Source organism: Heloderma suspectum, chromosome 7 (assembly GCF_057233095.1).
Source record: "Heloderma suspectum isolate Gila_16-S chromosome 7, 16-S_ref, whole genome shotgun sequence".
NCBI classification, from domain to species: domain Eukaryota; kingdom Metazoa; phylum Chordata; class Lepidosauria; order Squamata; family Helodermatidae; genus Heloderma; species Heloderma suspectum.
The window spans coordinates 104,182,501-104,203,014 of NC_139464.1; the positions used below are offsets into that span (position 1 = coordinate 104,182,501).

The following is a 20,514-nucleotide window of genomic DNA, read 5'->3' on the forward strand; positions in this document are numbered from 1 at the left end:
GAGATTGTAAAAGGCTATTTGATGCAGCAAGGAAGAGTCTGCTGTTCAGACTCAAGAGTTACACTGTGTATGTGCAAGCTGTTGGGTATGACCATGGTAGACCGCTGGATTGTGGCGTGTGTGTGTATTTGAAAATGAACAAACTGGTATTGAGGAAATAAATAACCTTTTGGCTTCTCAAACATTTGGTAAAAGAGGGAGGAGCTCTTGGACAGAGTTTCTTCTGGGGAACAAGTACCACCACTGTAAAGTTTTTAAAGACTGGGTAATATTTCACTGTTTACTATGTAATTAGTATAAATATATCCTCCCACCAGGCAATGAAAAATGCTATGGCTTTTTAAAAAATGACTTAAGAAAGCTTGAAACATTTAACCCTAATACATTGCCAAGAATAACATTTAAGTGGAGGACAGTCTTTTCCACAGGGTCTTGTTTTCTCTTGTCTTGGAAAAGGATATCGATACAGGGCCTTGCCATTTCCACACATGAAGCAGCAGTAGGCACAGACTCATACTCCACATGCAATGGTTACTGGCCATCTTCTCATCTAGCACAAGTTATTTAAGATTACAGAGACTGCCTATTAACTTTAGTAGCCCCCTGGCCCCAGATGCAAAGGGGCTCCTACAATTTGGTCCTCATTCTTCAAAGAGACTACCAGAATCACTCAGTGATTGACCATCAGAGTGACTTGTGAGCTGCAGCACTTTAGCTTCCAGAGAGATTGATAAATCATAAGAGTCATAAATCATAAGAATAAACTATAAGTCTTCTGTTATTATTATGAAACCAGAGAAAATATTTTTAAAAGTACAGTTTAGAAGAGCCAAAATTTATCACCAAAAACATGAAAATAATTGAATAGCTTAAGGAGAAAGAAAAAATATTGCTTTAAAAGTTTTTCTGAATTTTCAGGAGGTCTTTCTGTTTTTCCTAAGCATTAACATTATTCAATCAAGAAAGCAGGAAGTAGAAAGGCTTTTCCTTCTCAGTGCTATCATCTAAATTCTGCGTTTAGCTCAGCCTTCCCCAACTTGTTGCTGTCCAGATGTGTTGGACTGCAGTTCCCATAATTCCCAGCCAACATAGCTAATGGCCATGCAGGCTGGGAATTATGTTGTAGTCCAACATACCTGGAGGGTGCCAGGTTGGGAAGCTGCTTTAGGTTATTAATCATCGGTGGCAAATAGGGAAAAATGGATGCTACCTCAACCAAGCTTTTGCCTAAATTAAATTATCATTGTGCAGTATCAGCACCTCCAAAACTCAGATAGTTGTAAGAAAAGTTGCATTTTGACAGGGGAGAAGCCCTTGGAAACCCTTTTAGACCCTCCCAGTTAAGAACCATCAAAAGGAGCAGCAGATATATATACACAATCTTCTGGCTATTTGTATACACAATCATTAGGCAGAATGTTTTTCTACCCCTTGTTTAATTCCAAGCACAAGATGTAGAAACCAATTGAACTGCACAGTCCAGCCTTTATCCCTACAAACTTCAATCTGATCTAGGAAATACTTTTTCGCATCTTCTTCATTTTTGCCAACAGTCAACGCATCACGGATATATTCGATATCTTCTTTGCTAGTCAGCTGGGGCATTCCAGTCATTAGCATCATAGAAAATAAGATGATGAGAAGGTTTGTGTGATTCCGAAGAGCAAGATAAGCTCTCACACAGATATCCTACAGAAAAAAACAAAATATTCTCATTAAAATGACTGAATGGTATGAAGGAATGGGACTAAAAATTCACTTAATTCTGAGGTACAGTTGATTCTGTGTTGTCTTTTTCAATCTCTGATCTCAATGTATGTGGTAAACATAAGTGCTTTTCCACACTAATCGCAACTATACTCATCATATATCTGCATTGACTGCATCCATTTTACTCCTGTAGCTGCTCTAGTCACAGACCTATTGTGGAGGGGGAACGCGTCTATAGAACCATGGAAAACAGGCCCCAAGGAGCATGTAAGAAGTCCTACTGCACTGAATTTTGTTGCAAAAAGATTTGGAAAAGATTGTTTCATACACACAACTATATGCATTGCAATGGGCTACTTTGACATCATAGATCACGCTTCCTTATATGACGGAACTCCCTTTACATTGGATTTTTCTGGCAAGGAATCCTGGAGCTTTCACAGGATTCAGAGACATGTTCAAGGGAGCACACTCACTTCCTGCAGGATACTAGTCAAGCTTCTTTCGAATCTCATCATTATCCTGCAGGAGCCGAATATGCAACTTAGAATGCATCCAAACTCTCCTGTAGCTGCATGTTGCAGGGGAAGATCAGTAAAACTAGGCAAGCAGTCTGTCTAAGAAGACTGTCCATGGGCCTCCAGATTCCTTGGAAGCTACTGCCATAGTTGACAAAATGAATCCTGTATGTACATACAAGTGAATTGTTTAAATGAAGTGAGGAAGAAGACTCCCAAGATCTGAGAAGCGCTCAGGGCTTCAGAGTTACGAAGAAAGCAGAAATAGAGGGAGGGCTGCTTTGCAGATACTACCTACTTTTTATTCTTAGTATGTGAAGGGAGCCCCTTCACATGTACAAGCAGAGGAAAGCTGAAGCCAACCCCAGTTCCCTTGACCATGCACCTGTACAGTATCTGCCTATGTTGCTTGCATACATTTTTATATGGCCATGTAGACATACAATATATAAAGCAGCCCTGCAGTAGTCTAGCCAGGATGCAGTATCAGTTGTGGAATAATATTTTGTCTCCACAAATTACATGTGCTAAGGTGTAGGTAACCTTGCTACAAGGAGATAACCTGTTCTTCATTTTTAAAACTCAAGGAACATTTTGGCTAGCTTTTAAATCTAAGGTGCTGCACATTAGGTTTACCTCCATTCACAGATTATGTTTTGTACCTGAAAATTTTGAAAGTGTTGGCTCGTTTTCTTTCCAGAGGTTCCCATGACAAAAAGAAAATCTGGTGTCAACACAAAAGGAACTCTTTCCTTATTAATTCCAAGGAAGCTTTTATAATTTCCAAGAATATGGCCAAAGTCAATATGAAAGAGATTACCTTGGAAAGAAGAAATCAATATAGTGATCATTAAAAAGACCAATTTGCAGGTGCAAAGTAGTTTTTGATCCTGCATACCTTTTTTTGGCCTGGTTATAAATTTGCAACAGTGCTTCTACAATGAGTTTTTCCAAAAACTGTCAGCCCTCTTGAGCTGTCCCCCAACCCCACCCTGACCCTAATTTACCTTATCTTTCCATGGAACTAGCTCTAGTTTTGTCATTAGGTAATAGAAAAGAAATCTGCTTTTCTATTACCTAATGACGGCACCTTGCAGTTCCCTCCTCTTCCCATTCTTAAAAGACTGCAGACATACATAAAATTCTAAGAGTGGCAAGTGAATAGTGGCTCCACTGCTCTGTAAACAGACATGGATTTTTTCTTTCTAGGGTGAGTTCTGGAAAAAATAGCTTTGCAGGACTGGAGTGGTGCAGACTGAATTGGGAAAAAAGCCAGCGGTGGGGGAGCTCCTCTAGTGCCTACGGCATCATCAGCATACCTCATTCTCCCCAAATTAATGGGGCAATTAAGCAACTGATTTTTAACGGTTTCTGAATTATTATATTTTTCCATAGTTCAGTGAAGTGTGAAAGTTTAACAAAAGAAAAGAGGCAGACAGCTTGCATGATGTGCGAGGAGATGGGCAATACCGAGGTTGAAATGCTTGACTGACTTGCTGATAGTGCGGTCATGTGAGTTGCAAAGTTGAGTTCACACCATAGGTGCTATCAGTGTTCTTGTATCTGCCTTCACACAAATATCTTAATTTAGGGTGCAATCCTATGCATGTTTAGGCAGAAAAAAGTCATACAACTCCCAGCATGGCTGGCTGGGGAATGCTGGGAGTTGTGGGACTCTTTTCTGCCAAACATGCATAGAATTGCACCCTAAATTATCATTTTGTCCCAAAGTGTCTTCCATCTTCCACATCCCATTCACCAACAATTCTTCCCTACTGGTTATAATCATACTGTAGCCCCTCGTCTAACATGATTTCAACAGCAGCATTTTGAAAGAAATTCCAGGGACATGGTGAATGACACCAAAGATACCAAATATTATTCATATTAAAGTAGCAACTGAATACAGACTTAGCCCAATATTCAAATTTCACTGAAATAGCTGCCATTCAAGTGTAATTAATAATAATTAACTCACCTGATTCTGTAATCATAATGTTGTCATTATGCCTATCTCCTATTCCAAGTACAAAGGTTGCCACACAGTAACCAGCACAAGAGTACACAAATCTGTTCACTGCTGCCTGAAACTAATAGAAAACAGTTGTAAGAAGGAGATTTAGAGAGCAATTCTATGGTCCCTGGACAAGATTGTTTGGATTCCCCCTCCCAAGGGCAGGGACAGCGTTCCGGCCTTGGAAGGGGGAGTTGGAGATCCGACCCTCCTCCCCCACCCCCTTGCAGGAAAGAACCACACTGGCTGCCCTGCGAGGTCAGAAAAGCAACCTCGGAGAAGGTGGAAAGGGGGAATTCTGGTAGACAGGGAGGGGAGGAGACTGGAGAGGCCAGGATACAAGTTATCCTGAGCCTCCTTCAGCATCCTTCCCGCCCTAGTTGAGGTAAAAAGCCTGTCTAGCGAAATCTGCAGGGCAGGAGGACAGGAAGATCACCTCCACTGCTCCTTCCTCCCTGCATTGGATGATTGGAAGCCTCCAAGTTCTAGATGGTCAACTTTAGTAGCTATACAAGAACCTAATGCTCTAAAACAACATAAATTGTGCAAAACTTTGTTTTCAAAGTCTTATTTAAAGCCATCAGGGCCAAATACCATGTTAGTGTTGGCAACTTAAGGACCCTGACATTCTAGAATGGTTATTGTTATGGCTGTTTTACAGATGATCAAACAGGATATAGAACTTAATAAAGCAAGCAAAAGAAAATGGCAAGCCTTTGTCAATTCACAAGTCAGACACAAAGTAAATCAGGTTTTTTTTAAAGGCAGTGATCTGGAGCACATATTAAAATATTACAATGCTTATATGAAGTATGCTATATGGTAGTATAAGGGACCCCTTCATGGATCACTGCCTTGTTGTGGCGAAGGGGCTTGCGTAACTCAGTGAAGCCATAAGCTATGCCGTGCAGGGCCACCCAAGACGGACAGGTCATGGCAGAGAGTTCTGACAAAATGTGGTCCACTGGAGAAGGAAATGGCAACCCACTCCAGTATTCTTGCCAAGAAAACCCCATGGAACGTATCACAAGGCTAAAAGAGATGACGCCGGAAGATGAGCCCCTCAGGTCGGAAGGTGTCCAATATGCTACTGGGGAAGAGCAGAGGGTATTTCCAAGTAGCGCCAGAAAGAGTGAAGCGGCTGGGCCAAAGCCGAAAGGACACTCAGCTGTGGATGTGTCTGGTGGTGAAAAGAAAATCCGATGCTGTAAAGAACAATATTGTTTAGGAACCTGGAATGTCAGATCAATGAATCTGGAGCTGGAGGTGGTCAAACATGAGATGGCAAGGTTGAACATCGATATCTTGGGAATCAGCGAACTAAAATGGACAGGCATGGGCGAATTTAATTCAGGTGACCATCATATCTACTATTGTGGGCAAGAATCCCTTAGAAGAAATGGAGTAGCACTCATAGTCAACAAAAGGGTGGGAAAAGCAGTACTGGGGTACAATCTTAAAAATGATAGAATGATCTCAGTACGAATCCAAGGCAAACCATTCAACATCACAGTAATTCAAGTCTATGCCCCAACCACTGATGCCGAAGAAGCTGAGGTTGATCGGTTCTATGAAGACCTACAACACCTTCTAGAACTAACACCAAAAAAAGATGTCCTCTTCATCATAGGGGATTGGAATGCTAAAGTAGGAAGTCAAGAAATCACCGGGATAACAGGCAGGCATGGCCTTGGTGTACAAAATGAAGCAGGACAAAAGCTAATAGAGTTTTGCCAAGAGAACATGCTGATCATAGCAAACACTCTTTTCCAACAGCACAAGAGGCGACTCTACACATGGACGTCACCAGATGGTCAATATCGAAATCAGATTGATTATGTCCTTTGCAGCCAAAGATGGAGAAGCTCCATACAGTCAGTAAAAACAAGACCTGGAGCTGACTGTGGCTCAGATCATGAGCTGCTTCTTGCAAAATTTCGGCTTAAATTGAAGAACGTCGGGAAAACCACTAAACCGTTCAGGTATGACCTAAATCATATCCCTGATGAATATACAGTGGAGGTGACGAATAGATTTCAGGGATTAGACCTGATAGACAGAGTGCCTGAGGAACTATGGACGGAGGTCCGTAACATTGTTCAGGAGGCAGCAACGAAATCCATCCCAAAGAAAAAGAAATGCAAGAAAGCCAAGTGGCTGTCTGATGAGGCTTTACAAGTAGCTCACGAAAGAAGGGAAGCGAAAAGCAAGGGAGAAAGGGGAAGATATAGCCTACTGAATGCAGAGTTCCAGAGAATAGCAAGGAGAGACAAGAAGGCCTTCTTAAATGAACAATGCAAAGAAATCGAGGAAAACAACAGAATGGGAAAGACTAGAGATCTCTTCAAGAAAATTGGAGATCTCAAGGGAACGTTTTGTGCAAAGACGGGCATGATAAAGGACAAAGAAGGCAGGGACCTAACAGAAGCAGATGAGATTAAGAAGAGGTGGAAAGAATACACAGAACTATACAGGAAAGATCTGAATGTCCCTGATAGCCATGAGAGTGCGGTCACTGAACTTGAGCCGGACATCCTAGAGAGTGAAGTCAAGTGGGCCTTAGGAAGCATTAGTAACAACAAAGCTAGCGGAGATGACAGTATTCCAGCCGAGCTATTTAAAATCCTAAAAGATGATGCTGTTAAAGTGCTGCATTCAATATGCCAACAAATCTGGAACACTCAACAGTGGCCACAAGACTGGAAAAGGTCAGTTTACATTCCAATTCCAAAGAAGGGCAACGCCAAAGAGTGTGCAAACTACCGCACAATTGCGCTCATTTCACATGCCAGCAAGGTGATGCTCAAAATCCTACAAGCTAGGCTTCAGCAGTATGCGAACCGAGAACTACCGGAAGTACAAGCTGGGTTTAGAAGAGGCAGAGGAACTAGAGATCAAATCGCCAACATTCGCTGCATCATGGAGAAAGCAAGAGAATTCCAGAAAAACGTCTATTTCTGCTTCATTGACTACGCTAAAGCCTTTGATTGTGTGGATCACAACAAACTGTGGCAAATTCTTAAAGTGATGGACCACCTTACCTGTCTCCTGAGAAACCTGTACGAGGGTCAAGAAGCATCAGTAAGAACCAGACATGGAACAACCGATTGGTTCAAAATTGGGAAAGGAGTACGACAAGGCTGCATATTGTCACCCTGCTTATTTAACTTATATGCAGAGTACATCATGAGAAATGCCGGGTTGGATGAATCAGAGGTCGGAATTAAGATTGCCGGGAGAATTATCAACAACCTCCGATATGCAGACGATACCACCCTAATGGCAGAAAGCGAAGAGGATCTCAAGAGCCTCTTGTTGAGGGTGAAAGAGGAGAGTGCAAAAGCTGGTTTGAAACTCAACATTAAAAAAACGCAGATCATGGCATCTGGCCCCATCACTTCCTGGCATATAGAAGGGGAAGAAATGGAAGCAGTGACAGATTTTACTTTCTTGGGCTCCAAGATCACTGCAGACGGTGACTGTAGCCATGAAATTAAAAGACGCTTGCTCCTTGGGAGGAAAGCTATGGCAAACCTAGACAGCATAGTAAGAAGCAGAGACATCACCTTGCCGACAAAGGTCCGTCTAATCAAAGCTATGGTTTTCCCAGTAGTAATGTATGGCTGTGAGAGCTGGACTATAAGGAAGGCTGAGCGCCGAAGAATTGATGCTTTCGAACTGTGGTGCTGGAGAAGACTCTTACGAGTGCCCTGGACTGCAAGGAGGTCAAATCAGTCCATCCTAAAGGAAATCAACCCTGACTGCTCATTGGAAGGACAGATAATGAAGCTGAAACTCCAATATTTTGGCCACCTAATGCGAAGAGAAAACTCCCTGGAAAAGACCCTGATGCTGGGAAAGACTGAAGGCAAAAGGAGAAGGGGACGGCAGAGGATGAGATGGCTAGATAGCATCACGGATGCAATGAATATGAACTTGAGCACGCTCCGGGAGAGAGTGCAGGACAGGAAGGCCTGGCGTGCTATGGTCCATGGGGTCACGAAGAGTCGGACACGACTGAACGACTGAACAACAACAACAACAAGTATAAGGGAAACACACCACTATATATAGCAGGGTTGGGGAACTTCCAACTCAGATGCGACTGATAGAAGGTTCCCATCTGGCCCATGGCCTTTCCTTCCCATCCCACTCCTTCCTTCTCTGCCCAAAAAGGAGGTGGAGGGAGAGACAAAAGGATGTGGTGCACATGCCCAGACAGACAAAGGGTGTCTCACCTACTTCCGGTTTTTTGTTCTGCCCATTGCTGGCTCCAGCACCAGCAGCACGTGGCACAAGATCATTTTCGGTCAAGACCTTGACTTTTAAAAGTTTTCCCACCCCTGATATATAGAATACTTGGTACAAGAATAAACAGTTTGCTAGAGGCTTCCCATTACAAATTTTTAAAGGTTATACGACAATTCCCATTGGAGTGGAATGGCTAGAAGTATGTTAACTTCTAAAACTTGTGAAGATATTAAAAAAGAATCACTAGTTTTACACACACCATGACATGCAAAAACCAAACATCAAAAATTATTACACTGTAAAGCAACAAAAACAAGCAATACTCACCTTTTCCTCAATTACACACTTCTCCTTTAACCACTGATTTAATACTTCATCCTTAAATGCTCCTGTGTTTCCAACTGTGCTTTGCTGGATTTTGGCAATTGTTGTAGCATCTTTTACAATTTCAATCATTCCTATAAAGAAAAAGATATAAGGTTGTATCCAATGTTAGTCCTACTTAAAGTAGATTCATTGAACTGAATAGGGCTTAAGTTAGACTAACACGGTATACAAAACATGCTAATATTGTCATACTAGAGTTTTTATAAAGTATTGTTTCCCCTTAGCAGTTCTTAAATGGGGCAAACCTTACTAGGGGAGAGGTGAAAGAATGTGCCGCAGATCATCCGTCATGTCATGAGCAATAGCCAATATGTGCCCATGTTGTCTGTGCAATCACAATGCAAATGTTGATGGTAAAAACAATGGAGGCACTAGCTGGGAGAACTTCATTTCTCCATTGCAACTGAAACTGATCCAAGTAACTGCTGCAAATAGGTGGCACCAAAGAATATTTCTGACATGGATACATTCAGGTGCGACATCCAAGTTGGATTAGATGATGTGATGAACTACATATGCCACTCGTTATATTTGTTTAACATGTATGATTTTTTTTTATTTATTTATTTATTAAATTTATTAATCGCCCATCTGACTGGTCACCCAGCCACTCTGGGCGATGTACAACCCCCATAAAACAATTTAAAACAATACAATTTTACCATAATTTTTTTTTTTTTTAAATACCCTAACCCACCCCAAATGCCTGCCTGAACAACCACGTTTTTAATGCACGACGGAAGCTCATTAAAGAGGGGGCATAAATGATATTCATTTATTGTGAGATGACCATCAGTGTAAGATTAAACTGGCATCCAGCTCACGGATCAGAAATGGCTGAGGTATACAGAGGATGCAGACAAACTCTAGTAACAAGAGTTAATAGCAAAGTTACTTTAGAGAAAGTATTTTAGTTCACTTCCTCAGTTCATAGTCATTTCCCCGGAATGCCATTTCAAGTGCAAGGAGAAGTCAAGTAAGACTGCTATACAACAAAACAGAATCCATCATAAAAACATTTCAACTGTTGCCAGTAAAGTACAGTGATGTTTTAAAGCCCTGGTCTTGTTAAATTCACTACCTATTTTATTTCCTGTAGAAATGCAGCCATATGGCAACAAACATAAATCCAAGGATTCTTCTTCCCAGATTGACTCCATTATTCGAAGTATCTAATTAAAAACAAAAACACAAATAACCATTTTAACATAACCGTTTATGCCATTTTAAGTAGTTACAAACATTGTAAATCTTGATTTTATTACTGTTAGCCACCCGGAGCACCATTTTTGGAAAGACAGGGATACATATAATCAAACATGTATTATATCTAATTTGTAGAACAATCCTGAAGAGACAAGCACCCATCTGAGTAACTGTGCAGCAGAATTCAGAATAAAAAGTTAAATGTAAAGTGTATACAAATCTTTGCTCCCATACTTGTCCCCATAACAACTCTGTATGGGCTTTTCTACATGACGCATTTATTGTGCACACATCATTCCCTACACACAGTTGCTTACGGGTTCTTTAGATGACGTTGTGACCCTCCAGTTTCATTTCTGTGTCTAATGAGCACTTTTAGCAAGTTTTTTTTAGAGTGGAGAAAATGCAGAATTATTTCTGACAGCAAAAGAAAACACTTTTTCTTACTTGTGTATTTGCACTATTCCGCTATACCACAGTGCCACCTAGAGGTTATGTAACAGAAACGCAGGAAAGGAAATGCTCTTTGTGTAGTGCTTGGATCTCAGTTTTGCGACAAAACTGAAAGCAGAAACAACAGATTAACAGCCTTGTGTAGAAAAGCCCTATAACACAGCAATTCCAAAACTGCATACCATGAGAAGGGCTGCAGTATGTATTGTAAAATTAAGCCAACAAGCTGGATGCATTCACACTACCCTTTGCCAGTCAGAGCAAAGAAGCCCAAAGAAAGGATGAGGGAACACCTAATCCTGTGGGATAGGGACAAAAACATCATCCCGAAAAAGGGAGCAAGGAAGCAGCAGGCTTTCACAGAAAGCTTGAGGGTCACCATGTCATCTAAAGAACCCAGAAACAGCCATGTGTAGGGAACGACAAGCCAGAAAACACATTTCTAACCCTGGCTGAGCATAAAGTCGGATGGGACACTGGAGCCAACATTACTTGGACTATCCTCCAGTTGCAAATAGAAGGATCCCTCATCATTGTTCTGGGAACTGTTTGGGGAAAAAAATGTGTGTGTCTTTTTGACTGTAAGACTCAGGCCTGCCTGCCTCTCATTTTTTTTTAAAAAAACCTATGCCATCAGCATCAAAAGTTTGGAAGCACTGGTGTAAGATGTTAAACTTAGGCAAGAAAACCTAACATGTGTGATTAAATGGCAACGTTTAACAGGTGGTCATTAAAAAAAGCAATCATGGAAAGCAGTACTACTTGCAAGAATGTCATCCAGCAGACTACATGTAGGACAGAAAGAAGATGGGTCACCCAGCAGTGCTTGTTTCCGTATTTATAAGCAGCCTGCGTAAGATGCTTATGTATACTTTCCAATTTGAGCAAAGGAAAGTGGTTCTCTAAGGATCAACTCAGTTTTCAATAGCATATCATGCAGAGAATACCTGTAAAATCAACATGTCCTGCCGCAGGTCATCTCCATGTTTGAAGATGATGCCAATAGTTTCATTGGATAGGGATGTAGGATCTGCACATTTGAATTCTAGCCAAAGTGGCTTCTTCTTGGATGCCATTACTTTGCATTTGTCTATCTGCAAGATATACAATCATATATTTCCTACAGCCAGAACTGATGTCCAAAGATTTAAAAGCTGAGAGATATCCCTTTAAAGTCATGCATCTATTCTCAACTGGACAAAATTAAAATATTAATGATCTTTAAAATTAACTTTCCTGTGGTCAACCCCATCTTTATGGAATGTATTAAGCCCTAAGGTTCCCTTCCTTAGGGCGTAATACAATGGATAATTCCTTCCATTGGAGGAGAGGAACCATTAGAACCAACCCTATGTTTCCAATCAATTTTGTTCCTTTAAACAAAGGAACAGTAAGTTTCATCATCATCAGCAGCTGCAGAGGCCAGACTAGGGAGCCCTTTAACTCCCATACTGCTCCTTAGTATTGCCTCTTTTTTGCTCCCCATCTCTAGCCCCAATCCTCTCCTCACACAGCTTCATAAGCTCTCAGTTGTAGCAAGAACTGTTACAATTTGTTTATTCCATCAGTGATTCACAGTGCTTTCCTATGCAAACCTATCTGGGAATAACCCCCATTGAACATAGTGGAATTTACTTCAAAGTAAGCATGCTTGGGACCAGGTTTCCAGAGAAATTTAGAGAAAGAACTCAGACATGGGGTGGGTTAAAGAAGAGGCTAGAGCAGTATAGCCTCACCACTGGCTATACTGGCTAGGGCTGATGGGAGTTGTATGCCAAAACGTCTGGAGGGCCACAAATTGCCCACCTGTGGGCTAGAGGTTTGTGGTGCAGCAGCAGCTAGGTCACGTTACACAAAAGACTGAACTAGTTATCTTAGAATCAATCCATCATGTTGCATTCTACTGATTTCACAGTGGTTCAGTCTTTAATAAGTGAGAAGACATAGTTATGATCTTGGTGATGAGCAGCTAGTGACCTCATAGTATCTCAGTTTCAGTTTGTGTGGAGGTTGCATGTTTTGTTACTTTCTATCTGATTTTCCTGTCTCCTTGTGATTTAAGACATTTTTAGAAGAAAAAAAAAAGCAAAAATATAAAATGCAACTGGGGCCAGAACAACATGTTGCAGTGTATCCTCACCCCTTAACACAGAGGTAGGGAACCTGATGCCTGGGGACCAAATTTGGCCCTCCGGGGGTCCCAGTCCAGCCCTCCAAGGTTCTCCAAATAGCCATGCCCCTTTCCCCAGGCCCCTTTCCCCACCAGCTTTCCCTCAGTGACCAATTGTTTGGTGGTTTCCCAGCTTTTGTGCAGTTTCCCCCCGCCCCCACATACACACACTCTAAAAGGCTGAAATGCCTCTTGTAAGGTGTAGTTACTGGCAGTCAGAGCTTTAAGCTAAAATATGGTGTGTGTATGGGGGTGTACTTTAGCAGCCCTTTTGCCCTGCCTCTTTTGCCTTCAGCCCCACCCACCGCTTCTCCAAAACAGAATCCAGCCTTGAGGCTGAAAAAGGCTCCCTACCCTTTCCCCTAACAAGAGCATTCCTGTTCACGTTTCCAGCCAGCTATATTCTCCTCCAGGTTGTAGCAGGGGCTTAAGCAGACTAATTCACTCCCCACCCCCCACCCCACTGCCAGTTTTCCATTTCTGTTTTCCAACAGACACACTCAACATTCCATGGCTCCCAGAGACGATTTAGCATCCTCAGTTCTCACTGATCATTACAAAAAATTGCCATCTTTGGGGGTGGGGTGTTGTTAAGGTATTTATACTTCCGAATGCCTCAGGGTTCCACCTGACCATGCCAATACCTCTCCTTGTTTCTCAGTAGCTGTTTTGGCTGAAATCTTGCTGGCACTCACATCACTCAAGTTCACTATTAGAGAAGGAATCATATTTACCACAAGAGCTCCTGCTTTCAGTCCAGGGTCATATGGAACTCTAAAGCACTCAGGAAACTTGCTGTCCTGTAGTTTCTCAAGCTTTTGTTTGAGCTGCGTGATTACTGAAAATTGACCATTAAAAAAAATTACAAGTCAGAAACCAGTAGCCTAGAGGCAGTTGATAGTAAAGCAACTTCCAGAGAGAACAAAATAAAATCACCTTCCAAAGAGAGCAAGGTTGAATCAACAGAAGTCAGTCAAATAAAATTTTAAACACACTACAAAGGCAGCACTACAGCATCAATAAAAACACAACAGTTCAAAAGCAGCAGATGCTAAACATCCCCTAAAATAGCAGATCAATTAAACACTTATAAAAAAGAATAGTCTTCAAAAGCCATCTAAAAACAGAAAGAGGGAGAGAGAGCCCTGTGGAACTCAACTGGGCAGGTATTTTATGATCTTGGTGTCCCAAGCTGTCTGATCTTGCATAAGATGGGATGGAGAGCAGGGTCTCCAATGCTGATCTCAAGAAGTGCTTCCAGATTGGCAGTTCCTAGTGCTACCCAGACTGGAAAGGATAAAAATAGATCTCTTTTATCAAGAGATATCTGGAGTTGAGATGCCAGAACAAGTTCAGAAAACTTGTCCAAGTAAGGCAGTTCAACACTGGGTTTTAGTTTTTTATACCACTTAGGTTCAGGTTTGAGTTTCTCACCACAACCTCCTCCAAGAGTGCACTACTTTCAAGGGTACCACACCTTTCCTTAGTGAGGATTAGCTACATCCAAAACCCAGACATAAAGACCTGTCCTGGCAGCTGTAATCAGGCAAGATGGGCAAGGGTTGATCATGCAGGTAGTGATCAGTGCTCCAACTAGCCAGTCCACGATTTTTGAAACTGCAACGGCACTTCCTACCAATGAAGTGAAGACACCACAGACTTTGCGGCTTACCTTTCATTATGCACAAAGTGAAAACTAAACATAGAGCAGATGAGATTGTGCTTATAAAATCTGTACATACCTTGAGGAGTGACATCATACTTTTCAGCAGAAATTGACTTTATCTCCATCGTCACTCGATGCAACAGCTCAATTACTTGAACCTGCTTCATAAAATCTTGTAGCATCGCTTTCCCACAGCCTCTCAGATAAGCTTCTAGGATCACAGCAAATCTTTGCTGATAGTGCATGGACTGTGCAATCTCACTTCTCAAAAACCAAAACATAAAGTGCCCAATTCTTTTGTTCTATGAGTGGAAGGCAAAGAATATATTAAAAGATGAGGCATCTTAATAAACAGACCTTATTTTGGCAATATTTGTAAATATCTTCTAATTTTAAATGTTTTGAATGCTTACCCTTAAGCCTCGTTTTAGAAGAAATCGGGCTAATGCACTGTCATGATAAGGCTCAAATTTCACAGCCTAATAAGAAAAGTAAACGGAAAAAGGTTTTATTTGAGCTTTCCTATGATGTGACATTTCTGTGCAATCTACAAGACAAAAAGCCCTAATGAAAAGCAACTTTAAAGATTCTTAAGGCAAACAGCACCCAATGCTCTTGTTATTCAGGAAGGGGTTCCTTAACTTTGTTCAATTTACAGAACATTCCTCACAAGATCTTGTTCAGTTCAGTCACGTGCTGATATTCTGGAGTTCTCCGCTGCTGTTTTCTAGACACACAGTAGTCACTCACTCACTCCTGGAAAGGGATGGAGCGGGCCCAACTTTAAATGATAACGTTAACAGTTTAGGAGTACATACTCTCATATGAAGTCAAGTGCCTATACACTTGTTCCCTTCTTCTCACCAAATGACTTTAGATGCAACCATTATGCAAGGGAAGTACGAAGTGCATTTCTCTGCAACTAGGGCCTTTATCTAGGAACGTGTGGAGAGCTCCATTTTCATAGTGAACTTCTAAGTCCCTTCTTTCCAATAGTAGCCACCACACTACAGCTCCCAGCTGCAATATGAAAAAAAATATTTGTGGGGAGGGCGGGGAGGCAAGAGATGTCCTTATGCATGCATCCAAGTCCTTGCACACATTTTTAAAAGGGGCTATCTGGATAATGACCAGTAAGAACTTAAATTATCAGCTATGACAGGGATGTGGAATCTCCAGCCTGCAGAGCCTCCTAGAAGATATGCATCCAACCTGCAGAGCCTTCTTGAGCCTCCAGGACCCGTCCCATGAAGAATCCAGAGGGGATGCAGGCTGCAGGGGACTCCGCCAGTGTTGGTAGGTGCAGTCGCTCTCCCCGCACCGGGTGAGTCTTCTTTTGCCCACCTCTTGCTGTCCTGACTGGGTCAGTGAGAGGCATGCAGAGGAGACCCCCAACTTGGGCCAGCTCTGGGAAGGGAGGCTCACCACAGTGATGGGCGAGTCCATTCGTGTGCTGCATCATCGCCATCAAGACAACAAGCAGCCCAAAAAGCTGGGGGCTTGGCTGGCACTGGGAGAAAATGCTCCCTCAAGTGCCAGCTGAGTCATTGTTTGCTCGCCTCTCGCTGTTCTGATGTCAAGAGGCACACAAAGGAAGCACCAACCTGGCTGGCACCGGAAGAGCCGCTGCTTGCAGTGCCAGCTTAGTCCCTTTTCTCTGTGCAGAGATGGGCCCAGAACTCTGTACCTTTCTCAGCACAGAGAAAGATACAATGGGCGGGGCAATGATGTCAGTGAGTGTGCCCAGGCCCACTGACATCATCTGGCCCACAGAGGGCACAATGGGAGGCAATGCAGCCCCCCCTCCCAGATTTAGGTCTGCACCCCTGAACTATGAGACGTGAATGGAGTACGTCTACAAATCTTGAGTTCTGTTTTTTGTTAACATGGTATAATTTATCACCTTGTTTTCTTACAATCATACTGCATTTTAATATACTTTAAAAGCACATGCTAATAATCAAATTCAGGAAGGCCTGGCGTGCTATGGTCCATGGGGTCACGAAGAGTCGGACACGACTGAACGACTGAACAACAACAAAATAATCAAATGAGAATTGTTCCAGTCTTTGCTCCAATGCACATTTGTGGTGTTGGTTCAGTTGGTGCTGAATTACAAGCAAACTATATTTTTGCATACCTAGTAACCCTCTCGCCATTATTGGTGGCACTTGTTTAAAATATTTACATTCCACCTTTCTGCCTTTTACCCAACACAGCTTACTACATTAACATCAACACAAATAAAACAAAGCTCAAAATATAAAATCCACTTTAAAGCATAAGCAAAGAGAATAGAAGCAAACAACCATTAAAAGCCCAGGAAAATGAAACTTTTAAAACTTGGCCCCTAAAAACAAACAGAGCTGGTAGTAATAAGCAAATATTTCTCATGAGGGAATTTTATAACGGGGTGGAAACATCACAAAGAACATCTTACCTCTGGTTACTCCTGGTCTTACCTCTGAAGGCAGGAGTACCTAAAGTAGGATCTCAGAAAATGGCCTTAAAGAACAAGCAGGTTTGTATGGGAGAAAATGGTCCTTCAGATACCCTGGCCCCTAGCTGTTTAGCACTTTAAAGGTTAAGATCAACACATTGAATTGCATCCAGAAACAAACCAAAACTGCCCACCCACCTGAATGCCCCATCCTCCCCAAGAACTTCTCCATGGAACTCAGCCCTTAGGCTGAAAAAGGTTAATTACCTCTGTATTAAAACCTGTGAGTTTTTTTCAAAACGAAGAGAACAAGTTAGCAAAATACCCAGATAGCTTTTAAATTCAATCAACATTTTCTTCTATATTTAGTGTAAGTTCTGCAATTTGTAACTTCAGGCTCCATAGTGCTATTATTTTTAAATCGCTGAAATGGTTTCAGTACGAAATGTGCCAAAAAGCATATTTGACAATAAAATGATCCCCATATAATTTATTCTGAAGTGATCTGAGTGAAGTCAAATATTTCAAGAGTGACTCTTGTGTGTCCTGCTTAGAGAGCTGTGGTCCCACAGTGGAGTTTTCAAATCACATAAGCAGACACAGTTCCATTGAGATGTATCAGACTAAGCAAGCTTAAAATGCAAGTATCTCTGCTTAAGTGGCTTGTAGATGGCAGCTTTTTCCAGTCACGTTAAAGTTACATCCCTTTACTCATATTTTAAAAAATAGGGCTGGTGTTTTAAATAACAGATGTGTGAGAGGATGTAACTGGAAAAAGGCTGCAATTAACAAACCACTTAAACAGAAGTGCCTGCATTTATTATTTTATTTTTGACATTTAAACCCTACCTTTCTTTAAAAAAAAAAAACACCAGCAAATAAACAAAATTTAAAATAAAATCAGTACATTACAATATTTTTTTAAAAATACAGAAAGCAGAGCACAGTAGCAGCCAAGATCAGATTAATAAAACCATGTATTTAAAATCCTGCTGAAAGAATGAATAACATTTATTGCATTAGGCCTTAGACAACACAAAACCAAGGAACAAAAATTACATACACTTACATAATAATACAATAAACACCAATTAAAATTAGTCATTAAAGTTAAAACATATTCTTAAAATAGCAAGCAGTTTCATATGTTTGTATGAGCACAACACTATCTCCTGCTGCAGAGATAGGCAGAAGTTAGGGTGTGGTCCATAGACAAACAACTAGCCAATTAACTGGTGAGGACTCCTGTATATAAGCTTACATAAAAATACAATAATCACTAGTTAAAATTAGTTATTAAAATTATTAAAGTTAAAACATATTCTTAAAATTACAAGCTTTACTTATAAAATACATGACATTATAAACTTATATCAGAATGCATTTCTCACATTTCGTAATCTCTCAGGCAATTCACGCAATGGAGTCTACATACTTCTCCCTACATTTAGCAGCCTTTACCGAGAAAGAAGCAATGCCCCAGACCACCTTCTGGTTAGTTCCTTGTAGCAGAAAACCCAGTTTCCTCTTTACATCCCAAAATTTCATTTTCTTTAAAAAAGGATCTAAATAACAGGCTCCAATGTCAGTGTATAATGTGCCAAATCCTCCAAAGCTCATTTCCCACAACACACAATCCCTCTTGGACTTGTATACCATGAAAACTACCAGATTTCATCATACAGTCCATTTGTTCAAAGTGCAATCATGTGAACCTGCTCAAAGAGAAAAGTCTTACTTCTCGCCGAAAGGCCAGGCAAACTTCTTTCAGAAGGGCATTCAACTGCCTAGGCACCACCACATAAAAGGTCCTGTCTCTTTTGCCCACTTGCTGCACTCAGATGACAGGAGGACATGGAAATGGGCCTTAGTAGATTTATTTATTTATTGCATTTATACCCCGCCTTTTTTTCCTCTTGAAAGGAACCCAAGGCGGCTTACATTATCTTCCTCCTCTCCATTTTATCCTCACAACAACAACCCTGTGAGGTGGGTTGGGCTGAGAGTATGTGACTGGCCCAAAGTTACCCAGTGAGCTTCCATGGCTGAGTGGGGACTAGAACTCGGATCTCCCAGCTCCTAGTCCAACACTCTTGCCACTACACCACACAGTAGATGATATCAACAGCTGGACAGACTCATAGGGTGGTGGCAGTTCATAAGAATCTGGGGCTCTGGTGTTTAAGGCTTTAAAGGTCAGTGCCATCAGAACTTTAAACTGAGCCCAAAATGGAAACCAGTGCAGATGATACAGTAATGGAATCATGTGCTTCAATCTTACAGATCCACTCAGCATTCTGGACCAAATGAAATTTCCTAATTGTCTTCAAAGGCAGCCACATAGAAACCGTTACAGTAATTCAATCTGAAAGCAACCAGGTCATAAATGATCATGTCCAGGCCCATCCTTTCAAAGGGCACAACTGATGCACCAACCACAGCTGATAAAAGCTCTTAGCCACTGCTGCTATCTGACTGCCTAGGGGCAGGGCTGGATCCAGGAGCCCCTCAAGCTGAAAACCTGTTCTCACGTTTTCTGAAGCACACTAAGGAGCTGCACTTATATCCATGTGCTTTTAAACTGTGAACTCCATTTATGTGTATATCCTGTTGATTACGACTGCTGTGGTGGCGTTATCTCCTGTTTGGTGACTGGCTTTCAGAGCACAAATAATCAGGCGAAGAGGGAGTTGGAGAAAACCAGGTCAAAATAATTTGTAGCTTATGGCAATTTTGTACTAGCTAAATCTGAATATGCCATATTGAAAATATATTTGTTTCTCTTTTCATAATTTCTATGTTCAATACAATATTGAGGTTTTCTCCAGAGGAACGATCTCACTCACAATTTAAAATGTATTTCGCTATTTTGCCTTATTCAGTTGACCAGTACACCACCGTAAATTTGTAATATTCAAGAAGTGAAAAAAATTCTTAGATCAGTTTTCATACTTTGTTATGTATTAAAAAGAGTGGTCTATATAGCTCCTGAGGAAGAGTATTCCTAGTCAAAACAGTAATACACCGGGGTTATGCTGGACTGATAGGTTTGTTATGTTACTGATATGTATATGCAATGGAGTTGATTGATATGTGTGATATGGTGTATATGCATTGGAAATATTTATTTCCTTTGTACTTTGGAGTGCATTATCAGTTGTGCCTTATTTGTTCATATACATGCTTATAAACTTCTATAAATTTATTTCTTTTAGATACTATATTGATCAAGTGCAGTTCTGTTAGGTCCTTTGCACCTTGTGTATTTTTGGAAGTTGTAGTCCAATGTATCTAGAGGACGCCAGGTTGGGGAAGGCCGATGCAGCTGTTAAGGCACAGGCACGCATGGCTTAATTTCATAGGGATTTTAGGCTACTTTGACCTAAATAGTAGCTAATCATAATAGCATTTTCCCTCAGGAATGTTAATGCATCCTATATAAAGCATGTAGGTATGAAAAAGCACACTAGCTGGTTAGAAAGCTGTTCCACCACCCTGATAATGGTGGAGATCTTGTGGTAATAAGCAAACCTTGGACATAGGGCTTGCTTCATACATGCATGCTCACCAAAGAAGACAGCATCAAGTGGCAAACTGCTTTTGTAAACGACCTGTCACACAAGAAGTTTCATATCACCTGATGGCACCCTGAAGGCAATAGTCACACATTCTGCAGCCATACACAAGTGATAAATAATC

At 41.3% G+C, this 20,514-nt stretch overlaps 1 protein-coding gene across 5 annotated transcripts in view; it reads right to left on the reverse strand.

Annotated features, from left to right (window-relative positions):
- Positions 1–20,514, reverse strand: part of PIK3CG (phosphatidylinositol-4,5-bisphosphate 3-kinase catalytic subunit gamma) — a 41,353-nt gene that overhangs the window by 1,269 nt on the left and 19,570 nt on the right. For all 5 annotated transcript variants that reach the window (XM_084811063.1, XM_084811065.1, XM_084811064.1 and 2 more), the window contains 9 exons: positions 14,789–14,854; positions 14,452–14,677; positions 13,444–13,547; positions 11,487–11,633; positions 9,962–10,052; positions 8,821–8,951; positions 4,207–4,318; positions 2,891–3,048; positions 1–1,689 (listed from right to left, as the gene is read on the reverse strand). The exon at positions 1–1,689 is cut by the window's left edge and continues 1,269 nt beyond it. In XM_084811063.1, coding sequence (XP_084667189.1) covers positions 1,408–1,689; positions 2,891–3,048; positions 4,207–4,318; positions 8,821–8,951; positions 9,962–10,052; positions 11,487–11,633; positions 13,444–13,547; positions 14,452–14,677; positions 14,789–14,854 — 1,317 coding nt within the window. In that variant the 3' untranslated portion in view covers positions 1–1,407. The remainder of the gene's footprint in view (positions 1,690–2,890; positions 3,049–4,206; positions 4,319–8,820; positions 8,952–9,961; positions 10,053–11,486; positions 11,634–13,443; positions 13,548–14,451; positions 14,678–14,788; positions 14,855–20,514) is intronic.